The 23,217-nt window shown below is 45.1% G+C and overlaps 1 protein-coding gene across 1 annotated transcript in view; it reads left to right on the plus strand.

Moving 5' to 3' along the window:
* Nucleotides 1-7,055: 7,055 nt before the first annotated feature.
* The window catches only part of LOC307010370 (uncharacterized protein), a gene marked incomplete at its 5' end in the record, with an annotated part of 64,253 nt that continues 48,091 nt past the window's right edge, over nt 7,056-23,217 (plus strand). The window contains 4 exons of the mRNA XM_079634985.1: nt 7,056-7,219; nt 7,516-9,461; nt 9,574-9,739; nt 14,683-14,918. Of these exons, the coding sequence (XP_079491111.1) occupies nt 7,056-7,219; nt 7,516-9,461; nt 9,574-9,739; nt 14,683-14,918 (2,512 nt within the window). The remainder of the gene's footprint in view (nt 7,220-7,515; nt 9,462-9,573; nt 9,740-14,682; nt 14,919-23,217) is intronic.

A 23,217-nucleotide genomic window follows, 5' to 3' on the forward strand; every position in this document is an offset into this window, starting at 1 on the left:
GTGACCAGTTGGTACTGGGCCTCCGGACAGGACCAGTACGACAAGAACTACAGCGACTGTTGCGAAGAGATGAGAGGCTGACGTTTCAGGCTGCACTGAAAGAAGCTCTTGTATTGGAAAGGGAGTTAGACAGCCCCCCTGCTGAAGCACAGGCTCACGCTATTCATACCCAGATGGTATCTTCCAATGTAAGAGGTGGACGTCAGTCTGACCTGGATGACCTCCGAGAGAGCTTGAAGTCTGAGCTGCGAGACGAGCTGGCAGCACAGTTAAAGACCCTCAGCAGCCAACTGGTAGAAGAACTGCGGAATCAATCCCCCTATGTGGCCCCGGTAGCTAGCCAACCAGCCATTCCTGGAACCCGGCGGGCTCCTCTTCCAGTGCGACGCCAACGTCCACCTCCATCCACCATGAATTATCAGTGGGACGTACATGGCCGGCCAATCTGTTTGGATTGTGGCGAAGCAGGTCACATACAAAGGTACTGCCCAAGACGAGGACAGCCAAAGGGTTTTTAGTGACCCCCGTCACAAGGAAGGGAGTGGCGGGGGTGAACACAACAGAGGGTGGCCCGTCTTCAAAACCCGCCTTAATAGGTACGTGCCCTGGAGTAGAAGTTAAAGTCAATGGTAAACTAATTAAATGTCTATTGGATACAGGTTCTCAAGTGACTCTTTTCAGTGAGACTCTGTTCAAGAGCCAGCTCCAGGAGACTGTCCTCAACACGATCGACGAATCCAACTTGTTGACACTGAAGGCAGCCAATGGATTACAAATCCCTTACATAGGCTATGCCATGATGGACTTTAAGGTAGGAGGAGTATGTATCCCCAACAAAGGGGTGATAATTGTTGAAGACCAGTGTTTGGGCAGTGACGGGGCAGTCTTGGGCATGAATGTGATAACCGAATGCTGGAGGGAACTCATGCAGGGTATCCATCCAGGAGTGGTGGCCTTCCGGGCTGCGGTGGCACCAACTGAAGGTAACTTATGGGAAAAGGCCTTTGCAGTATGTAGACAAATACAGCAGACAAGGCCAACAGCCCTGGGCCATGGGGTGGCGAAGCTAACTAAGCAGCCTTCTGTTGTTATTCCTCCTCAGACAGAGATGGTGCTGTGGTGTCGGACGAGTGATGAAGTGCCCAGAGACAACTGCACCGTGCTGATTGAACCATTGGCAGAGGAAGAGTCAGGTTGGCTTACAGCACGTACTATTGCTGTGGTACATGATGGCCATCTGCCTTTGAGGCTCTGCAACCCAACTATGTTCCCTGTAGAGGTCCCTCAGCGTCGGCCACTTGCTGAAGTTACCCCACTGCCACCTGAACACATCGTTGGGCAGAGGGAGCTGATATTGACACCGGGCAGTCCTGGAGTGGTCGAAGTTGGTGTCAGCACTGTGTGTGCCAGTCCCCCCACCTTACCATCTGGCCTGGAACAAGAGGGTGCTGCATTGAACCAGGAACAGCGCCAACGCCTGGAGGAGTTGTTGACGAAATGGTGTTCTATCTTTGCAGAACATGACGAGGACTTTGGCCACACTAATATTGTGAAACACCATATCCACACCGGGGCTGCTCCTCCTAGCCGTGAGCGATACAGACCAGTTCCACCTTCGCTGTATCCAGAACTAAAGAGCTTGCTGAGGAATATGTTGGATGGTGGGGTCATCAGGGAGAGTTCTAGCCCGTGGGCTGCACCAATCGTACTTGTAAAAAAGAAGGATGGGTCTTGGCGATTCTGTGTAGACTACAGAAAGTTGAACTCGGCCACGCATAAGGATGCCTATCCGCTCCCCCGCATCGAAGAGTCTTTGACTAGTCTTAAAGGTGCCCAATGGTACTCAACGTTAGACCTGGCAAGTGGCTATTGGCAAGTTGAGGTGGACGAGCGGGACAGGGAGAAGACTGCCTTCACCACACCCCTTGGACTTTATGAGTTTGAGCGTATGCCCTTCGGGCTTTGTAATGCACCAGCAACGTTCCAAAGACTCATGCAGCGCTGTCTTGGTGAGTTCCTGAATGAATCCCTATTAATATACCTCGATGATGTCATTGTGTATTCATCCAGTTTTAACCAACACCTCCAAGACTTGGACCGAGTGTTTGAGCGACTTCATGGCCATGGCTTAAAGCTTCAGCCCAGAAAGTGTCAATTATTCAAGAAACAAGTGACCTATTTAGGACATATTGTAAGCTCAGAAGGGGTAGCCACCAATCCTGAGAAGACGGCGGTCATCCAGGCCTGGACTGCCCCACAGAATCTCCACCAGGTCCGGTCCTTCCTTGGGCTAGTGGGCTATTACCGTCGGTACATCCCGGCATTTGCTAAGATTGCTGCTCCCCTCCATGGCCTACTACGGGGCATGGCAACTGCCCACAAGACTACACCCATCCATTGGACAACGGAGTGCGAACAGGCATTTCAACAGCTGAAGGAAGTTCTGGTGAGCCCTCCCATTTTGGCTTATGCTGATTTTAACTTGCCTTTCCGTTTGTACACAGATGCGAGCCTGGAGGGTCTGGGAGCAGTACTGGCTCAGGTTCAGGGTGGAAAAGAACGTGTCATTGCCTATGCCAGTCGAAGTCTCCACCCCGCTGAAAGGAACGACCAGAATTACAGTTCGTTCAAGTTGGAACTGCTGGCCCTTAAGTGGGCAATGACGGACAAGTTCAAAGACTATCTATGGGGAATGGAGGTAGAGGTCTTTACAGACAACAATCCACTTGTGCATTTGGAGACCGCAAAGCTGGGAGCGGTGGAACAACGGTGGGCAGCCCAGCTAGCCAACTTCAAGTATAAAATCCGATACCGTCCGGGGACCGCTAACCGCAACGCTGATGTTCTATCTAGACTCCCAGGAGAACAGCAAGAGGTCATGACTCGGTTGGTGGGGGCAGAGTCTACTGAAGGAGAGGATTCTACAGAACAATCTGTGTGGTACACACGACAACGTGAAGATCCTGACTTAAGTCAGTTGCTCTCCTGGAAACAACAGGGCCAACCCCCTCCCCTTGAAGAACAGGTTGTACTGGGGGCGGGACTTCAGCAGTTCTTACGTGATTGGGACCAGATTGAAGTAGGCCGGGATGCCCTGCGGAGAGTGACTAGAACCGAGGAGCATATGGGTCCATAGCATCCTCTAGTCAGATCCTGGTTCCAAGTGCCCACACAAAAACTCTGTGGCAGGAATACCACATAGAAAGTGGCCATCCTAGTGCTGAAAGAACGCTCTCCCTGCTGAAGAAGCGCTTCTTCTGGTATGGAATGCGACGAGACTCTACTAAGTGGGCTGCTGACTGTCCTGAGTGTGTATTGTACAAATCAGGCCCTGAGGTAAGAGCCCCTTTGGTGCCCATAGAGACTTCATACCCCTTCCAGATAGTGGGCATTGACTTTCTATCATTGGGTCGTTCAGGAGACTCTTATCCATATATTCTGGTAATGACTGATTTGTTCTCGAAATATGCCCTAGCAGTGCCTACCAGGGATCAGACCGCCGCCACCACTGCGAAGGCAGTATGGAAGAACCTGTTCCAGGTGTATGGGAGCCCGGAGCACATTCTCTCGGATCGTGGAGCGGCATTTACTTCTGACCTATTTCAGCAGCTCTGTCTCTTGTATGGATGTCGGACGAAGCGTACCACGGCATATCACCCACAGGGTAATGGAGCATGTGAGAGATTTAATCAGACTCTCCTGAAGCTGCTGGGAACTTTAACAGATGAGGCACAGTCCCAGTGGCCTTCGAGATTACCTGCCCTCCTCCAGGCATACAACAATACTCCACATGGCACCACTGGCCTCACTCCTTACTATGTTGTGTTTGGAAGACATGCAAGGCTCCCAGTAGATTGGATCCACGAGGCTGGGCCTGTGACCCAGCGACAGACCCTTAATGGGTGGGTACAGGCCCATCACCAGGTACTTAACCAGGCACGTAGAGTGGTCCAACACCATACCTGGCAGAGACAGCAAAGTGATAAGATCCGTCGGGATCAGAGAGCCAAGGTATCAGACCTCCTGGTTGGAGAGCGTGTCCTCCTCCGGCACTTCCGTCGACGAGCCTACGGAAAGCTGGCACCTCGATGGCAGCCGACGTCCTTTGTGGTAGTTTCCCAACTGCGCCCGGGCCGACCTGTGTACCTGATTCGTCCCGAAGGTGAGGAAGGTCCTATTCGTACTGCTCATAGGAATAACTTGCGAGTGTGTCCAGTGTCTTTCCCACAGCTGCCAGCCAACGAACCGGCACAATCCACCCAGGAGGAGGGAACACCCTGGTCGCAAGGGGTGGGCAACAACCATGGATACAGACCCTTGGTATTCTGGAGCACTCGACCCCCACCAGTACCCGAGGTAACCGCTCCAGACCCTCCACTACACTTGGAACCACCCCAGCTAGAGGAGATGGAGACCACCAGCGATGATCCTGACTCTCCGGTGAGGTCTAGTACAGCCCCACAAGCACATAAGGATGCAACAGAAATGGAACATCCATCGCCAGAAGCCCTGGCAGAAGAGTCCCTGGGGCTGCGTCGCTCCCAGCGATCCACACGGGGCACTCGGCCACTGAGATACCAAGTGGTGACATAGTCGGGACGACTTATGTTAAAGTGAGGGGGTAACTGTCAGATGGGGTCCTGTAAAGTGGGTTGAGGGATAGTATGACTTCTTTTTTAATATTATGTGTTGATTTTGATTGCAGTGAGATGTTGCGTGCAGTGTCTGTGTGTAATAGTTTTTGAGCACGTATGATGTGTTTACAATGAGCACGTGTGTTTATTGACATTGTTTGTTAGAAGCCTGCTATGGGTATGGTGTGTAATGGACTACTACAGGTGGTCCTGATTGACTGATTAGTTGCCACACCTCTCAAGCATCATAATTATAGACTCACAGCTCTATAAAAGGGGAACTGGAGCTTACCATGGTGCGCTGTCCGGACTCTGATCTCTCTTCTCTACGCGGGTGTTCCTCGGCTGGTACGATCGATTGAAGACTTGAATTACCGACGCACGCAAGTATTATTGAAAGGGACGTTCTTCTTGCTTTATCCTCTCGTAATCCATGGCTTAATGGTCTAGCGCTCCCTGTAGCCGCCTTTGTTGAGGACGTGTGACTGATCCCCTTTCCAGGTTTGAGGACGGAAAGCTGCCGAGCCCCGTTGAATCCAGGTCGCCTGCCAGACAACGCGGTTGAGAGAGAGAGAGAGGCGTCAATTCCCATCTAGGACAGGAAAGTTATTTTTCTGTATATGATCCATTAAGGAGAGTCGGAAATCGCTATCACTATTTTTGCTGTGTATTAATTGCTACTTCTTCCTTGTTTGGGTTGGAGGAGTCGCGCTGTGGGTGGTGAAGACGTATTTCCGGGATTCCCCGCCCTGATACGGCTGCACTCGGCCACGCCTCCAGGAATCCCCTGTGCCTCGACAGCTAGTTCGCCACGCCTCCAGGAATCCCCTGTGCCTCGACAGCTAGTTCGCCACGCCTCCAGGAAACCCCTGTGCCTCGCGAACTCTAGTTCGCCGCCTCAAGGAATCCCCTGTGCCTCGACAGCTAGTTCGCCACGCCTCCAGGAAATCCCTATGACTTGCGACGTCTAGTTCGCCACGCCCCCGGCCTTGGTCGACTTAAAGGGCCAGCTGACAGAACAATCTGCTAACTGTCGTCCGGTTATTTAGAAAAGATTCTATTTTATTACAATATTGTGTATTTATTAATGGTGGAAAAATTGCTCTAGAATTTTACTGAGAAATATTAACAAATAAAATTGTTTTAGTTTTCTAATATTTCTGCCTGGCTCTAGTTCCTGGGATCCCATTTAGTGCATAGAGGGGTGTTTCTGACACACACCCACTTTTTTCCCAGATGGACAACCTGAATGGCTTTGGTTGTTTACACCACAACGCTTTTTGGCAGGATTTGAGAAATCAATTCCCGATCCCTCTTTGTACAAAGCCTTGCCCGCTTTCCATAGGAAGTCAATTGGACCAGTTAACTGTTTGGTTACTGACATTCTTCAAAATATCTTTCTTTGTGTTCTGCAGAAGAAATAAATTAATAAAGGTTTAAACAACATGAGGGTGAGTAAATGATGACAGAATTTTAATTTTAAAGTGAACTATCCCTTTAATCACTATGCTGTGTTTAACTAGTCAAATCTTAACAGGCTACAGCAAATATAATCACAGATAAGAAGATGGCTAGATGTTACAATTATATGTGGTTACTACTGATTACAGACACTCCGTGATTTAACGTTACTGCATGGATTAACGTGTGATCGATAATTAATGACGGCACTTCCCAGAGCTGGGATGCGTCCAGGCGTCATTAAAAAGCCACGGCCGACCATGTCCTCTAAAATCATAGGCTAAGTTACGTGTTATATAAATCTTCACTTAAGTAAAGAATAGATGTTAATAAAAAATAAACCATCGATTGAAGTCTTACCTTTGCCATTATGAGGTACCCCCCTCCGCCGTTAGCGTAGCATCGCGTACCTGTAACCCAGCCAGCTACAAAGAACTGGTAAGCATCCAGACTTTTAAACGCTTTAAGATCAAAACCAGTATATGGGGATACCCCGTTTACCACATAGTGGTACAAATCGTGTGGGCTGAAGTCGGGCAGACTCGGCGATTTAATGAGGTCCGTGAAAACTGAGGGAGGAAAAAGGTAAGGGTCGGTAACCAATCCTGCTATCTCCAACTTCTCCAAATACCGCTCTTTGTGAGCACCCACCAGATGCCCTACCTCTACCGATAATGGAACTGTAACGTCTTCAATAGAAGAAGCCATGAAGTTTAGTGGTATCTTTTTAATACTGTTTAAAACTAATCAAATTTCCCGCTCGTCTACTGTTTAGCCTGTGCGTCCAGATATTTTACCGTCCATCATGGCGTCGTCACGTGGTCGTGGTCACGTGTTTGCAAAGGGTCTATATCAGGGCACACGACACAGAAATACAGAGAACAAACAGGTATGCCAGGTTAGGGAAAAAGGAAGGCCATGGAATATAAATGAGTTTTTAACCTGGATTTGAATACAGCAATGGAGGGGGCAGATCTAATATCCTGGGGGAGCTGGTTCCACAGACGTGGGGCAGCAACTGGAAAAGCTCTATCACCCCTCTGCTTGAGCCGTGAGCGCGGCACAAGCAGGAGCCCTTTGTTTGAGGATCTTAGTGACCTTCGAACTGAGTATAGCTGCACAAGGTCTGTGATATAGGTTGGGGCGAGCCCATTAAGTGCCTTAAAAACAAACAATAAAACTTTAAACTGAATCCTAAAAGGAACTGGGAGCCAATGCAAGGGAGTTAATGAATGGGAAACACTGATGGGTTAAAAAAAATCATTGCTAGAACAAAACCTTGAGAAACTCCATGTGTGATTATTAGGATGTCAGTTGGCCACAATAGATGTTTGTCTGTAAGCTTTTTATTTATTTTACTTTATTTTCACAAATGTGTTTTCTATTTGTTTTTGTGTCTTTCTTCTTAATGTGTTTTCAGTGGTGTGAGAGCTGACCAGATCAGAGATGTGTCCTGTCAGACCAGCACATCCTCCTCCTGTCAGAAACACATCAGTCATCATGACACAGAAGCAGCCCTGCACCTCGATTCTCACCAGCCAGTGCATGATAATCTGCAGAGAGTCAAAGACCAGCACAAAACCAGCATGAAGAACAAGTATGAGAGCGTATTTGAGGGAATCAAACTACAAGAGAATCAGACTCTCCTGAACAGGATTTACACACAGCTGTACATCATAGAGGGAGAGAGTGAAGGAGTGGATGAAGAACATGAGGTGCTACAGATGGAGAAAAATTACAAGACCCTCCAAGACACTCCAATCAACTGCAATGATATATTTGATCCTTCACCTGAACTAGGATATGAGGAGAAGAGAAGAGAGAAGAAGGACAACATCAAGACTGTTCTTACTAAAGGCATCGCTGGAATCGGAAAAAACGTCTCTGTGCAGAAGTTCATTCTGGACTGGGCCGAGGGAAAAGCCAATCAGGATGTAGATTTCATATTTGTGCTTCCATTTAGAGAGCTGAACTTGATTAAAGAGCATCAGTACAGTCTTCACAGACTTCTGCTGGACTTTCATCCTGAACTTCAAGATCTGGACTCAAAGATTTATGATAAGTGTACAGTTGTGTTGATATTTGATGGTCTGGATGAAAGCAGAATTACACTGATGTTTTCAGACAGTGAGAATGTTTCTGATGTGACTGAGACTTTATCAGTGGGTGTGTTGATGTCAAACCTCATGAAAGGAGATCTGCTTCCCTCTGCTCTCATCTGGATCACCACCAGACCAGCAGCAGCCAATCAGATCCCCTCCAAATACATCAACCGTGTGACAGAAATTCAGGGATTCAATGACCCTCAGAAGGAGGAATATTTCAGGAAGAGAATCAGTGATGATGATCAAGCCAGCAGAATCATCTCACACATCAGAAGAGCAAGAAGCCTCCACATCATGTGCCACATACCCGTCTTCTGCTGGATCTCCTCCACTGTGCTTCAAAACATCCTGAAACAAGACCTCAATGCAGAAATCCCTCAAACTCTGACTGAAATGTACATACGCTTCCTCCTCATTCAAACTAGTATGAGGAATCAGAAGTATGAAGAGAGAGACCCAGAGAAACTCCTGCAGTACAACAGAGAAGTGATTGTGAAACTTGCTGAACTGGCTTTCAATCAGCTGATGAAGGGCAATGTGATGTTCTATGAGGAGGACCTGATTGAGAGCGGCATAGACGTCATGGACGCCTCAGTGTATTCTGGGATTTGCACTGAGATCTTTAGGGAGGAATCTGTGATTTATCACAGGAAGGTTTACAGCTTCATACATCTGAGCTTTCAGGAGTTTTTTGCAGCACTGTATGTGTTTTTCTGTTATTTACACAAGAACAGTGAAGTTCTGAAAATATTCCTGACAGGAAAGTCCAGAACTCAGTCTGGGAATGTTTCTCTGGATGTGTTTCTGAGGGGAGCAATGAATAAAGCCTTGAACAGTGAAAATGGGCTTCTGGATCTTTTCCTTCGATTCCTTCATGGCATCTCGCTGGAGTCTAATCAGAGACTCTTACAGGATGTGCTGATACACACCGAGAACAACCCAGAGAGCAGCAAGAAAATAATCCACAACCTTAAACGAGGTCAAAAAAACAATGTCAGCCCTGAAAGATGGATGAATCTGTCACACTGCTTGATTGAGATGAAGGATAATTCTGTTGTTGAAGAAATGCAGGTATTTTTAAAATCTAAAACAAAACGTAAAATTCTTTCTCTTGCACAATGCTCAACTTTGGCAAACATGATCCTGATGTCAGAGGAGGTGATGGATGAGTTTGACCTTAAAAAGTACAACATTAAATCAAAGGAGGGTCGAAGGAGGCTGGTACCTGCTGTGAAGAACTGCCACAAATTGCAGCAGTTGTGTGTTTTCATTTTCAACCAAATTGACAGTATTCAGCTTAATTCAAGCAGAAGAAATGAAATTAGTGAAGCATATGATTTTATGTCACACATTTATTTTTTCCAGTTTGGCAGATTGTAATCTCACATATCTGAACTGTGAAATTGTGGCTTCGGCTCTGCAAACATCAAACTCCCCCCTGAGAGAGCTGGACCTGAGTAGCAATCAGATGCAGGATTCAGAAATGAAGCTGCTTTCAGATGCAATGAAGAGTCCTAACTGTCAACTTGGCGTACTAAGGTTTGTTTCACATTTATTCATTACATTGTGTTTCATTGTGTTTGCTTTCATTCCTCACATGTGTTTCCTTGTCTGTGTTTCTCGCCACCGATCAGTCAGCATGGATACTAATCACATTCATCACAGCTGCTAATCATTTAGTTAATCACCACTGTGTATTTAAGTTCCTGCCTGTGTTTTGTCTAGTGGCCAGTATTGTTTGTGCGTTGCACGCCGTCTCGCCTGCTGGCTATGCCTCTGAGTTATTTATTAACCCTCTGAGGACTAAGGTGTTTTTGTGGTCCTTGAGATGTTCTGACATGCTCTGACATTTGTGCTTTTTTCAGTTGCTTATAAATATATTAATGGAAAAGGTGTAATTACACTCTATTTATCACAAACAGGGTTACCGTAATATGTGAGCAACATGCATGTACATGTTTGTATTTTTGAGAGAATAATGTTTATGCATGGTTATTCATACAAAACAAAACAAAAAATTCAAATGTCTGACATAAGGCCACAAAACGCATACTAAATATGTGTCCACAATACTTTTGAGTAATGGATGTTGTCGCCTAGAGTTTTTCCTTCAAAATGATTTGAAAATCATCCTGCCTAATCATTCACATAAAACAATACATTGATTTAAATTTTGTAAAACACTTTTTGTTTGGAAAGGAAATATGCGCATGGGGCATGAATGATCCAACACCATCATGAATAATGAGTGGTTTACACCTGAGAAGACAATGACCTGCATAATGAGCTGCATAATGAGCCTTTCATTCAGGTGTGTCACACAAGAAAGAATGTGAGGATGTGTATGTATATATATATTATACAATCCAAATATAAATGAAAGTCAAAAGCACATTTTTAGTACATAGTCATACCTGGAAACAAATCCTGTTCAAATAAGGTATATGGGCCATTCTACAGAATTGGTTCAAAGTTAGAGTTGGAAACTTTGTTCTTTTTTTTTGCACAAATTTGTTATACATGCAAATTGTATAATATCCAAGGTAAACATTTCTAGTAATTTGGCAGTTCATTCTCAATATCTCAAGTTTTGGAATACATCCTCTGCCCAAATGTGTTTTATTTAAATGTGCCCAAATGTGAAGGCTTATATTGACCTATTAAGATTATTTTACATCTACCTTGTAAATATTTTTTTTGCTATTTTATAAAAAAAAAGTGTTCACATGTAAATCAACAACAATTACAATTTTAACAATATTTCAAGTGTAATCTTTTTTTTTTTTTAAAGGTATAGCGGAGGATTTTCTTTTTCCGGGTGGGTAGCCTATACCGTTGGTCCAACTAAGTGTCAATCATTCTGGTGATATGTTTACGTACGGCCGTTCACACGCTGGCGTGCGCTAAAAGCACAGGTTGGGCTTCCCACTGATGCCACAGTCACGAAGATTCTACTAGACAGGTAAAGTTTGTTATGCTATTTGGAGAAATCCATTTAAAATCACTGCTAGTAGGCATTCCCTCTCGGGAGCAAATAGAGTGTTGCGCATGTGCATTTTTAAAAAAAAATGGAGAGGGCGGGTCTTTTCTAAAATTAGGAAAGATCCTCCGCTATACCTTTAAGTATACGTTATGTAACGTTACATTGGAACAAACACTATAACATCTTAGTTGATGAGTTTATGTTTGACCAAACTAAACTAAAAACTATAAATACTATATATTTAACATATGAGCAGAAACTGGCTAACAAAAGTTTATTTGATGTCTATTTTACAGTAAAAACTTTATAATCTATCCAAAACTAGTCACAACTAGTAACAGCGCGCATATGTGCCATTCATTCATTCACACAAAGAAACACGATTCATATTTAAACAGTCTTTTTGCGGTTTACAGATACTATTCCATATCGCGATTAGAACAAAACATAATAGAATAAAAAACTTACTACTAATCCTCAACTGGAATGGATCATTGCTCCTCAATGTGAAACCAGCACTTCTAAGGTAAATTTCACAGGATTAGTCCTCACAGCCTCACCGTTTTGCATGTTTGCATGTATTGCCTCAGATCATTTACGTTTGAATAGCGCGCGCTCTCCGTGGGCGTGGTCACATTAAAAGACAACAAGCTATAATGAGCTGAAATGAGAACTCGCTCTTTTTATATAGATTACATAAACAGAGAATATTTGTTTTAGTTTTGAATTAGATAATTTATAAGTACACACTTAAATGATTATAAAGATATATTGCTCATGCCTGGGTGAATAGTATTCGCTGAGTTCTGTTTAAGTTTAGAGACGTGTACCAGAAAAAAAGTTCATGGAGAGGCAGAAAGAACACGCTGTTTATTTTCTTTATTTTATAAAAGCACAATGTTTTATTTTTTCGATTGTAAGTGGACACATAAAAAGTAGACATTTAACAGCTTATTTTTTCATATTTCTTAAGTCTGTATGACCAAAAATGACAGAGTATTTTAAGTCTATTTTGCTGCTATGTAAAAAAAAAACGAGCTGGTGCGTTTGGCGACCCCAGAGGGTTAAACTTGTTACCTTTAAATCATCTTCTTCTTTCTAGGATCTAATCGTGACATTTCTAAGGCTGTATTTACACTGCAGGTCTTGATGCCCAATTCCGATTTGCTGACTATATCCAAATTTGTTTGACGACCCACTTACATCATCTTTTAAAAGTGACCTGTATCCGATATTTGCATTTACACTGTACACTGCCGAAACAACCCAATGTAGACTTTCTGACCTGGAAAATTAAGTAAAACAGCTCGATATGCAATGGATGCAGAAGCAGACAAAATAATTATAGTGAAGCGCAGATCGTGGTTATATCCACGGGTGAAGTAATAAAAATAACATTGATTAATTTCGGGTGGGTCGCGGGTGGATAGGATAAATAATTTATTAACAAAAATATGAACTAGGCTATTCTAAAATATGAGCGTGCCGTGTTCCATTCCGGTTTATGTTTCAAGGGAGTAAAAGCCTGTTTATGCCATTCAGAAAATGAAATTCTGTCAAATAAATTTAGCTTTAAAGAAATACTCATTTAAAAGCAGCGTATTCATCAGTGTATTTGGCCTATGTTACTATGGTTACCATAACTTGGATGCGCGCATCAACCGTCGCCGAGTCCGCTGTTGAAGGTGATGAACATCCATTTATCCTCCCGCGTAATAACACATACGAATAATAGTAATTTGACAATCGGGTGCGGATACTTAAATCAGAGAAAATTATTGGTGCAGGTGGATGATTTGTTTTTGGCTGTGGATTCAGGTGCCGTCATTAGCGCATCTCTAATTATCCAGTGTTTTGCTTTCCGTACTATTTTCATAGGTCAGCAAAACATTGCTCTCGTACGGCTGAGAAAAAATTACTCCACTGTGTGGAGCCTTCGTCCTCCATCGCGCCATTGATAAGTCACAGTTGGTGTCCACCTGTGTTGACACCTCTTTTTTAATGACGTACGACTCACATTTACTGGGGACTATTCGATTTGTCTGCTTACATGCCAGACGCAATATCTGCCGATCTGAGAATATCGGAATCCATGTGCTTTTTTCCTGCTTACACGTTCGCCGGTCATATCCGATCTGTGCCACATGAGAGGAAAAAATCGGAATTGGCTCACATGAACCATGCATTGTAAATGGGGCCTAAATGAAAAGTTATTTTGGAAAGCGATGGTAATCTAAATGCAAAGCTTTTTTGTGTGTGCAAATTGGAAACACCAACTCCCCACTGGTGTAAACAATAGTGAATAGTGAATTTTTCAATTAGAAATCAGAGCTTTAGAACTATAAAAGGACATTAGATAAGATAAGCTTTCCTATTTTGCAGGAAAATAGTGAGGCTAGAGGTCAAGTCATGTCAAGTCATCTTCATTTATATAGTGCTTTTAACCCTCTGGGGTCTGAGGTGTTTTCTGGGTCCTGGAGGTGTTCTGACATGCTCTGACATTTGTGCTTATTTCTGTTACTTGTGACATTTTCATGGCTAAAGTCTTATTACACTGCATTCAGCACAAACTCTGCTACAATAATATGTCAGCAGCATGTATGCAAAATTTTGTAGTTTTGAGATTTATGCGTGGTTTGTCAAAATGACAACAAAAAAAGTCACTGAAATGAGGTCATGAAACCCAAACTGATTATTTCTTCACAAGACTTTTGAAAATTGTATCACGTAGCCTAGAATATTTGCTCCAAAACTATGTGAAAATCACCTTGACTACTCATTCAGAACAGACAATATATTGATTTAAAATTTGTAAGACATGTCTTGTGTAAGAAAGCTTTATGCGAGTAGGTGTTAACCAACATGAATATTGAGTGTTTAACACCTGAGAGAGACAAAGAGCCTCCCATAATGGCCCTATTAGGAGCTCTCAGGCACTATGAGGAACTTTGAACAAAGAATGAGGAGATTTTAAAAAGAATGGCTTTTTGATTGTTTGGATTTATTTACAACACAACATAATCCAAAGATACACAACAAATGGCAAAAAAGCACATTATTTAACACACTGAACTAAAGACAGAGTCTTAACCAGTCACACACCTTTGTGCCATTCCTGAAACATAGTACATACCTGTCACATGTCTGTCCTGTCTTGTGATGCACATGGGTGTTTTGTTATTTTGGGCCCATGTGCTCTTGTCATTGTCTGGTCCCTCCCCCTTGTTATCTGATTATTGGTTTAGTTGTCCCACCTGTCCTGCTCGTTACCCTCCTTGTTTGCCTCCCTATTTAGTCTTCCTGTGTTTGCTGTCCTGTGCTGGTTCGTTGTACATGTTACGTGTGTCTGTGCCTGTCCTGCCCTGCCCTGCCCTGTCCGTGTTGGATTAAGTTCTGATTTCCTTTGTTGGTTTGTTTGTTTTATGTTTTATCTTTATTAAATCTTTTATTTCACTCCGCATTTGAGTCCTCTTCCATTTTCCACTACCCACCGTGACAGAACGAACCAGCCACATGTGGATTCAGCGGAGCGAACTTTGTCCGGCAGAGAGGGAGAATGGGATCTCCTTGTTCAAATATTTTTCGATGTGCGCCCAAAGGAATCTGGAGAGGAATTCTTCGTCACTGGATCCATCCAGCGTTGGGACGTCATCGGTGGTTTTGGCCAGCCTCGAGTCTTCAGGCGTCCGTCGGGGAGGACGGAGGAGGAGATCTGCGCCGGCCCAGTCAGAGACCGTGCACGTCCCGTCTGCCCAGTCAGAGGCCATGCACGTCCAGTCTGCCCAGTCAGAGGCCATGCACGTCCAGTCTGCCCAGTCAGGGACCGTGCACGTCCCGTCTGCCCAGTCAGGGACCGTGCGCGTCCCGTCTGCCCAGTCAGAGACCGTGCGCGTCCCGTCTGCCCAGTCAGAGACCGTTCATGTCGCGTCTGTCCAGCCAGTGACCATTAGCGTCACATCTGCCCAGTCAGAGACTGTTCAGGTCACGTCTGCCCAGCCAGAGAGGGTTCAACCCATGTCTGCTGTTCCTGAGTCGGAGCCAGTGTCTGCTGTTCCTGAGTCGGAGCCAGTGTCTGCTGTTCCTGAGTCGGAGCCAGTGTCTGCTGTTCCTGAGTCGGAGCCAGTGTCTGCTGTTCCTGAGTCGGAGCCAGTGTCTGCTGTTCCTGAGTCGGAGCCAGTGTCTGCTGTTCCTGAGTCGGAGCCAGTGTCTGCTGTTCCTGAGTCGGAGCCAGTGTCTGCTGTTCCTGAGTCGGAGCCAGTGTCTGCTGTTCCTGAGTCGGAGCCAGTGTCTGCTGTTCCGATTTCGTTGGTCCGGAGACGGAGGAGGAGAAGGAGAGGAGCCTCTTCATCGGGTCGTCTGGTGGGTACTAACCCCCAGAGACCAGCCCGGAGGTAACTGCCATCCCTGCCGCGCCACCCGAGCTGCTCGCCCTGCCGGCCCCGCCCGAGCTGCTCGCCCTGCCGGCCCCGCCCGAGCTGCTCGCCCTGCCGGCCCCGCCCGAGCTGCTCGCCCTGCCGGCCCCGCCCGAGCTGCTCGCCCTGCCGGCCCCGCCCGAGCTGCTCGCCCTGCCGGCCCCGCCCGAGCTGCTCTCCCTGCCGGCCCCGCCCGAGCTGCTCTCCCTGCCGGCCCCGCCCGAGCTGCTCTCCCTGCCGGCCCCGCCCGAGCTGCTCTCCCTGCCGGCCCCGCCCGAGCTGCTCTCCCTGCCGGCCCCGCCCGAGCTGCTCTCCCTGCCGGCCCCGCCCGAGCTGCTCGCCCTGCCGGCCCCGCCCGAGCTGCTCACCCTGCCGGCCCCGCCCGAGCTGCTGGTTCCCGAGCCGGTGGAGCCGGTGTCTGTTGCTGTTCCTGAGCCGGTGTCTGTTGCTGTTCCTGAGCCGGTGTCTTTTGCTGTTCCTGAGCCGGTGTCTTTTGCTGTTCCTGAGCCGGTGTCTTTTGCTGTTCCTGAGCCGGTGTCTTTTGCTGTTCCTGAGCCGGTGTCTTTTGCTGTTCCTGAGCCGGTGTCTTTTGCTGTTCCTGAGCCGGTGTCTTTTGCTGTTCCTGAGCCGGTGTCTTTTGCTGTTCCTGAGCCGGTGTCTTTTGCTGTTCCAGTTCCTGAGCCGGTGGTGTCTGTTCCAGTTCCTGAGCCGGTGGTGTCTGTTCCAGTTCCTGAGCCGGTGGTGTCTGTTCCAGTTTCTGAGCCGGTGGTGTCTGTTCCAGTTCCTGAGCCGGTGGTGTCTGTTCCAGTTCCTGAGCCGGTGGTGTCTGTTCCAGTTCCTGAGCCGGTGGTGTCTGTTCCAGTTCCTGAGCCGGTGGTGTCTGTTCCAGTTCCTGAGCCGGTGGTGTCTGTTCCAGTTTCTGAGCCGGTGGTGTCTGTTCCAGTTCCTGAGCCGGTGGTGTCTGTTCCAGTTCCTGAGCCGGTGGTGTCTGTTCCAGTTCCTGAGCCGGTGGTGTCTGTTCCAGTTCCTGAGCCGGTGGTGTCTGTTCCAGTAACTGAGCCGGTGGTGTCTGTTCCAGTTTCTGAGCCGGTGGTGTCTGTTCCAGTTCCTGAGCCGGTGGTGTCTGTTCCAGTTCCTGAGCCGGTGGTGTCGTCTCCGCCGTTGCCGCCCGATGGACTGACGTCTCCACCCTGGCCGCCAGATGGACTGTCGTCTCCGCCCTGGCCGCCAGATGGACTGTCGTCTCCGCCCTGGCCGCCAGATGGACTGTCGTCTCCGCCCTGGCCGCCAGATGGACTGTCGTCTTCGCCCTGGCCGCCCGAGGGGTCTTCACCGCCCTGGCCGCCCGAGGGGTCTTCACCGCCCTGGCCGCCCGAGGGGTCTTCACCGCCCTGGCCGCCCGAGGGGTCTTCACCGCCCTGGCCGCCCGAGGGGTCTTCACCGCCCTGGCCGCCCGAGGGGTCTTCACCGCCCTGGCCGCCCGAGGGGTCTTCACCACCCTGGCCGCCTGATGAACTGTCCGCTTCGCCCTGGCCGCCTGATGAACTGTCCGCTTCGCCTGTCCCTCCCGATGAACTGTCCGCTTCGCCTGTCCCTCCCGATGAACTGTCCGCTTCGCCTGTCCCTCCCGATGAACTGTCCGCTTCGCCTGTCCCTCCCGTCCCGCCCTGGTCTGTCCCTCCCGTCCCGCCCTGGTCTGTCCCTCCCGTCCCGCCCTGGTCTTATGGAGCGTCTGGTAGCCGCTCCGTAGGGAGGGGGTAATGTCACATGTCTGTCCTGTCTTGTGATGCACATGGGTGTTTTGTTATTTTGGGCCCATGTGCTCTTGTCATTGTCTGGTCCCTCCCCCTTGTTATCTGATTATTGGTTTAGTTGTCCCACCTGTCCTGCTCGTTACCCTCCTTGTTTGCCTCCCTATTTAGTCTTCCTGTGTTTGCTGTCCTGTGCTGGTTCGTTGTACATGTTACGTGTGTCTGTGCCTGTCCTGCCCTGCCCTGCCCTGCCCTGTCCGTGTTGGATTAAGTTCTGATTTCCTTTGTTGGTTTGTTTGTTTTATGTTTTATCTTTATTAAATCTTTTATTTCACTCCGCATTTGAGTCCTCTTCCATTTTCCACTACCCACCGTGACAATACCTGTAATTTCCCAGATGTTATATTTTCACTTTACCATGTTCTGCTCATGTTGAAGTCAGCAGGACTATACCTAAAAAAAAGAAGAAGCTGTGAACATGCTGATATCAAGAGAAACTAGGGCTGCACGATTTTGGGAATACATTTTAGATTTGTTCTGGTTAAAATTGCTTTTTAAAATGTATAAAATACACACACACACACACACACACACACACACATACATACATATATATATATAATAAAATGAACACCAGGTTTGTTGTGCCTTGTAGGCCTTGTAGGCATACATGCAGGGCTGCATATAATAATAACAATAGTAGGCTATAGCAGGCATTGTTAAAAAGGAACACTTCAGTAACACTACACTAGAGAAAAATATATTTATTATCATATGTTACTTCAAATGTTTACATCGATATGACGTTATGAAATGAGATTGGAGTAAAAACATGAAGCCTGTGTTTGGTGCGTTTTGCCGATCGGGACAAATTTTTCTGTCCGAGCCCGGCCCGCGTCCGACAGGCATAAATATATATTTTTTTCTCAAACTAATTACACATGTACGTTTGTTTGTGTGGAAAAACATTCGGAAATTTCAACAGATGAGCGCATCAGCGCGCAGAGCAACAAGGCTCTTAACACAGGCGCGCATGCACGTGTTTCGTTGTCACGGCTACATAAACAATTTTCCGCACACAGGAAGACAGATGTTATGGTAATATTTTACATGTATTTTAATCACAAAAACGAATGTTTGCATCAAGCGAAAGCATCAGGCACATTGGCTAAATACATAATAAGCTGTTTTAAATGTAAAATGTTCAATGCCGCGCTGATGTGGGCTCGGGTTGGGTATATCCATCCTATCAAACACAGCGCGACTGAGAACATTCACTGAAGCATCGAGCAACAGTTCAACTGCAATGTGAAGTTTATGCAACAATACTAACTATTATAATTCAGAATTATTTCTTACCTTAACATCTTTCTTGTCTTCAAATCGCGTTCTTCTTCTTCTGAAGTAAATCCAATAATCTCACAGCGTGTCTTCCAAACTCGACGACTGCAGAGGACTGATAAAGTTTGCCGCTTTGTTGTTTATGTAATGGGCGCGTTCGCGCAACGCGTGGACGATTTGCATCTCTATATGTTTTGCGCGTGTGGGTGTGGTCACATTAAAACTAATGAGCAAGGGTTAGAGAACCTGGATATCTTGTTGGTTTTATACAAATTACTTAAACAGAGAATATTTGTTTTCGTTTTGAATCAGATAATCTAAAACTACACACTTAAATGTTTATAAATATATAAAGCTCACAAATGTGTGACAAGTATTCGCTGAGTTTTGTTTATGTTTAGAGACGTGCTCAAGAAAAAAAAAGTTCACGAGACGGAGAGACAGAAAGCACACCCTGTTTCATTTCTTTATTTTACAAAAGCACAACGTTTTGTTTTGATTGTAAGTGGACACATACTAAAGTAGACATCTCACAGATTATTTTTTCATATTTATTAAGTCTGTATGACCATATATGACGGAGTATTTTAAGGTTATTTAGCTGCTATGTAAAAAAAATTGCGCAAATCACGCCAGCGTGATTGCCGATCCCAGAGGGTTAACAATGTAGATTGTTTCAAAGCTGCTTTACAGAGATAAACGTATAATTTAAGGTAACAGATTGTTTTGGCTTAATAGCGGTTCATGAATAATGTTATTTTCCAGCTAAAGTTAGTTTTGATTGATTCACTTCCGTCGAAAGGATAATTTGTTATTAAATTAGGGGCCGCTAAGACGACACCGTTCTCTCTACGCAGACTTTAAACGCGAACCTGTAAGAAACACTGGTGGCGCTCACGTGCGCATCAATAATTAATTCTATAGTTATGTGCGTTTGAATATATGTGCGCATGTTTGTAATTCTCTACAAACCAAGCCTATACAAACTACTTGTCCTGCCTATAAATTTGATACAGAATTTTATTTTGTCACTACGGGGTAGATACGCGAATTTTCAACAATGCTTTATCTGTAGAGTGATGAAGGGATCCTCCATAGGGAGAGGCTAGTTGGCACTTCAGCACTGCGTTGTCATCGGGTCCAGGCAAAGGTCCTTCGTCAGATCTGCATACGGCCTGGATCCGGCAGGCTGTGGGAAAACCTCGGGATAAACAAAGACACTAAAATTAGCGTAGATGCCATTCTTCTTATGATGTAACGAGTACATCAGGATTTAAGGGAAGTGTTCCCAGTTCCGGCTGACATAATCTATGCAGCCTAACATTGAGTTATAGAAGTTTATAATGTATTATGTGAATGCTAGGTCAAAGAGATGTGTCTTTAATCTAGCTTTGAACTGACAGAGTGTGTCTGCTTCCCGGACAATGGTAGGAAGACTGTTCCAAAGTTTTGGTGCTAAATAGGAAAAGGATATACCGCCAGCAGTCGATTTTGATATTCTAGGTATTATTAACTGGCCGGAATTTTGAGATCGCAATAGAGGTGTGGAACTATAATGCGTTAAGAGCTCGCTCAAGTACTGCTGAGCTAAACCATTTAGTGCTTTGTAAGTAATCAGCAATATTTAAAAATGTATACTATGTTTAATAGGCAGCCAATGCAGTGTTGACAGAACGGGGCTAATATGGTCATACTTTCTGGTTCTGGTAAGAACTCGAGCTGCTGTGTTTTGAACTAGCTGTAGTTTGTTTGTTAAGCGTGCAGGGCAGCCACCCAGTAGAGCATTACAATAATCTAGGCTTGAGGTCATGAACGCATGAACTAATTGTTCCGCATTTGTCAATGAGAGCATATGGCGTAATTTAGATATATTTTTAAGATGGAAAAATGCGGTTTTACAGATATTAGACACGTGACTTTCAAATGAAGGATTGGTATCAAAGAGCACTCTCAGGTTCCTAACCAACGACGAAAACTTAACAGAGCAGCCATCAAGTGTTAGACAGTATTCTAGGTTATTACGTGTGAAAGTTTTTTGTCCAATAATTAGAATCTCTGTTTTTTCAGAATTTAGTAGTAGGAAATTACTAGTCATCCAATTTTTTATATCAGCTATGCATTCCTTTAATTTTGTGAATTGGTAGGTTTCGTTAGGTTTTGAAGAAATACAGAGATACAGCTGAGTATCGTCGGCATTACAGTGAAAGCTAATTCCATGTTTCCTAATGATATCTCCTAATGGTAGCATGTACAGAGTGAACAGCAGCAGTCCTAGTACTGAGCCTTGTGGTACGCCATTCTGAACTTGTGATTGATAAGACATCTCTTCATTTACTGCTACAAACTGATAACGGTCAGATAAGTATGATTTAAATCATGCTAGTGCAATTCCACTAATGCCAACATAATGTTTGAGTCTATTTAAAAGGATGTTGTGGTCAATGGTGTCAAATGCAGCACTAAGATCAAGTAATACTAATAGAGAGATACAACCACGATCGGATGATAAGAGCAAATCATTTGTGACTCTAACGAGAGCTGTCTCGGTACTATGGTACGGTCTAAATCCGGACTGAAAATCCTCGCAGATATCATTTCTTTCAAGAAAAGAACACAGTTGTAAAGGATACTGCTTTTTCTAATATCTTTGACAGAAATGGCAGATTCGAGATCGGCCTGTAATTGACTAGTTTTGTAGGATCAAGTAGCGTTTTTTAACAAGCGGTTTAATCATAGCTATCTTAAAGGTTTTTGGTACGTATCCTAGAGACAAAGATGAATTAATGATATTAAGAAGAGGATCTATGACCTCTGGAAGCATCTCTTTCAGCAGCTTAGTCGGTATAGGGTCTAACATACACGTTGTCGATTTAGATGATTTGACGAGTTTGCAAAATTCTTCCTCTCCTATAGCAATGAATGAATCAAAATTTCCCTCAGGGAGACAACAATGCACTTCCTGATGCGGTTGCATAGTTATAATTTTGTCCCTGATATTATCGATCTTATAAGTGAAGAAGTTCATAAAGTCATTACTGCTGTGTTGCTTGGAAACTACTGGGCTTGAAGCTTTCTTTTTCGTTAGTTTAGCCACTGTTTCAAATAAATACCTAGGATTATGTTTATTTTCTTCTAATAGGGTTGAAAAATAAGCAGATCTAGCAGCTTTTAAAGCCTCTCTGTAAGCAATCGAGCTCTCCTTCCATGAAATCCGAAACACCTCTAGTTTTGTTTTCTTCCAGTTGCGCTCCATTTTTCTGGCTGCTCTCTTAAAGGGGTCATGACATGAGAAACCAAATTTGCCTTGATCTTTTGGTATATAAGAGGTCTTTGTGTCATTAAAACGTCCTGCAAGTTTCATAGCTTAAGACGTCCTCCCCATTATAAACGAATCATTTATTTAATCAAGCTCTAAATACAGCTCGTTCTGGATCCATGGTAAGAAGTGACGTCACGGTACGAAGTGACGTACCAGCATTTGCATAATGACCGCCTCCGTCACAAGACAACTGTGTTCACACAAGTGTTCAGTCGACGTACAGCGAGTGGGTCTGTGAACAGGGAAATGACGATGCCGCAGATGTGCTGTTCCTGGCTGTGAACAAACAACATCTTTGAATACGCTGCAGAAAGATCCAGTCGTCAGGGGAAAATGGATGCACTTTATTTTTTGCGGACGTCTCAGTCACGGCAGTGTTAATTTAAGCGTTTGTTCTATACATTTGAAGGATGACTGTTTTGAGAACAAATCCCAATGCTGGCTTTGCCAGATAACTGTTGCTCAAAGATAAGTCCATGCCGACTATTCTGGGCTCAACAACGACGACGCAAACTGTAAGTAATGCATTTAAACTACTTTTTAAATACGCTGAATCCGCACAGGTTCTGGCTGGGGGCGTTAATAATTGGTGCATAGGCACTGACGTTAGCCAATCATAACAGTGGGCGTTAACACTGAACTCTTAAAGGGGAAACACCCCCAAAACAGACTGTTTGAATCAGAGGATGAGATACAGGGTGGGAAAAGGTCATAAATCACTACATTTTAAAAGTTTTTTGTAAAAAAAAATATAGTAATACTATAATTGCACCTAAGGGAACATAATAATAAAATAAAAAAAAACCATGTCATGACCCCTTTAATTAAAATTAAGGGCCTGAGTGTGCTCGTTGTGCCACGGTGTTGGACTATGTTCTTTAATCTTCTTTAAGCGCAGCGGAGCAACTGTGTCTAAAGTGCTGGAAAAGAGAGAGTTAAAAGTTTCTGTTGCAATATCAAGTTCTTCTAAGCTATCCGGGATGCTGAGATGATGAAACTGATTAGGAAGATTATTGATAAATCAATCTTTAGTGGCAGAAGTGATCGGTCTAACATATTTATAACACAGAGTCGGCTTTGCAGCCTTGGCTAAATGTAATTTACACGAGACTAGATAGTGATCTGAGATGTCATCGCTCTGCTGCAGTATTTCAACGGCATCAACATCTATTCCATGTGATAGTATTAGATCTAGAGTATGATTACGACAA

Source organism: Phoxinus phoxinus (assembly GCF_949152265.1).
Source record: "Phoxinus phoxinus genome assembly, chromosome: 1".
NCBI classification, from domain to species: domain Eukaryota; kingdom Metazoa; phylum Chordata; class Actinopteri; order Cypriniformes; family Leuciscidae; genus Phoxinus; species Phoxinus phoxinus.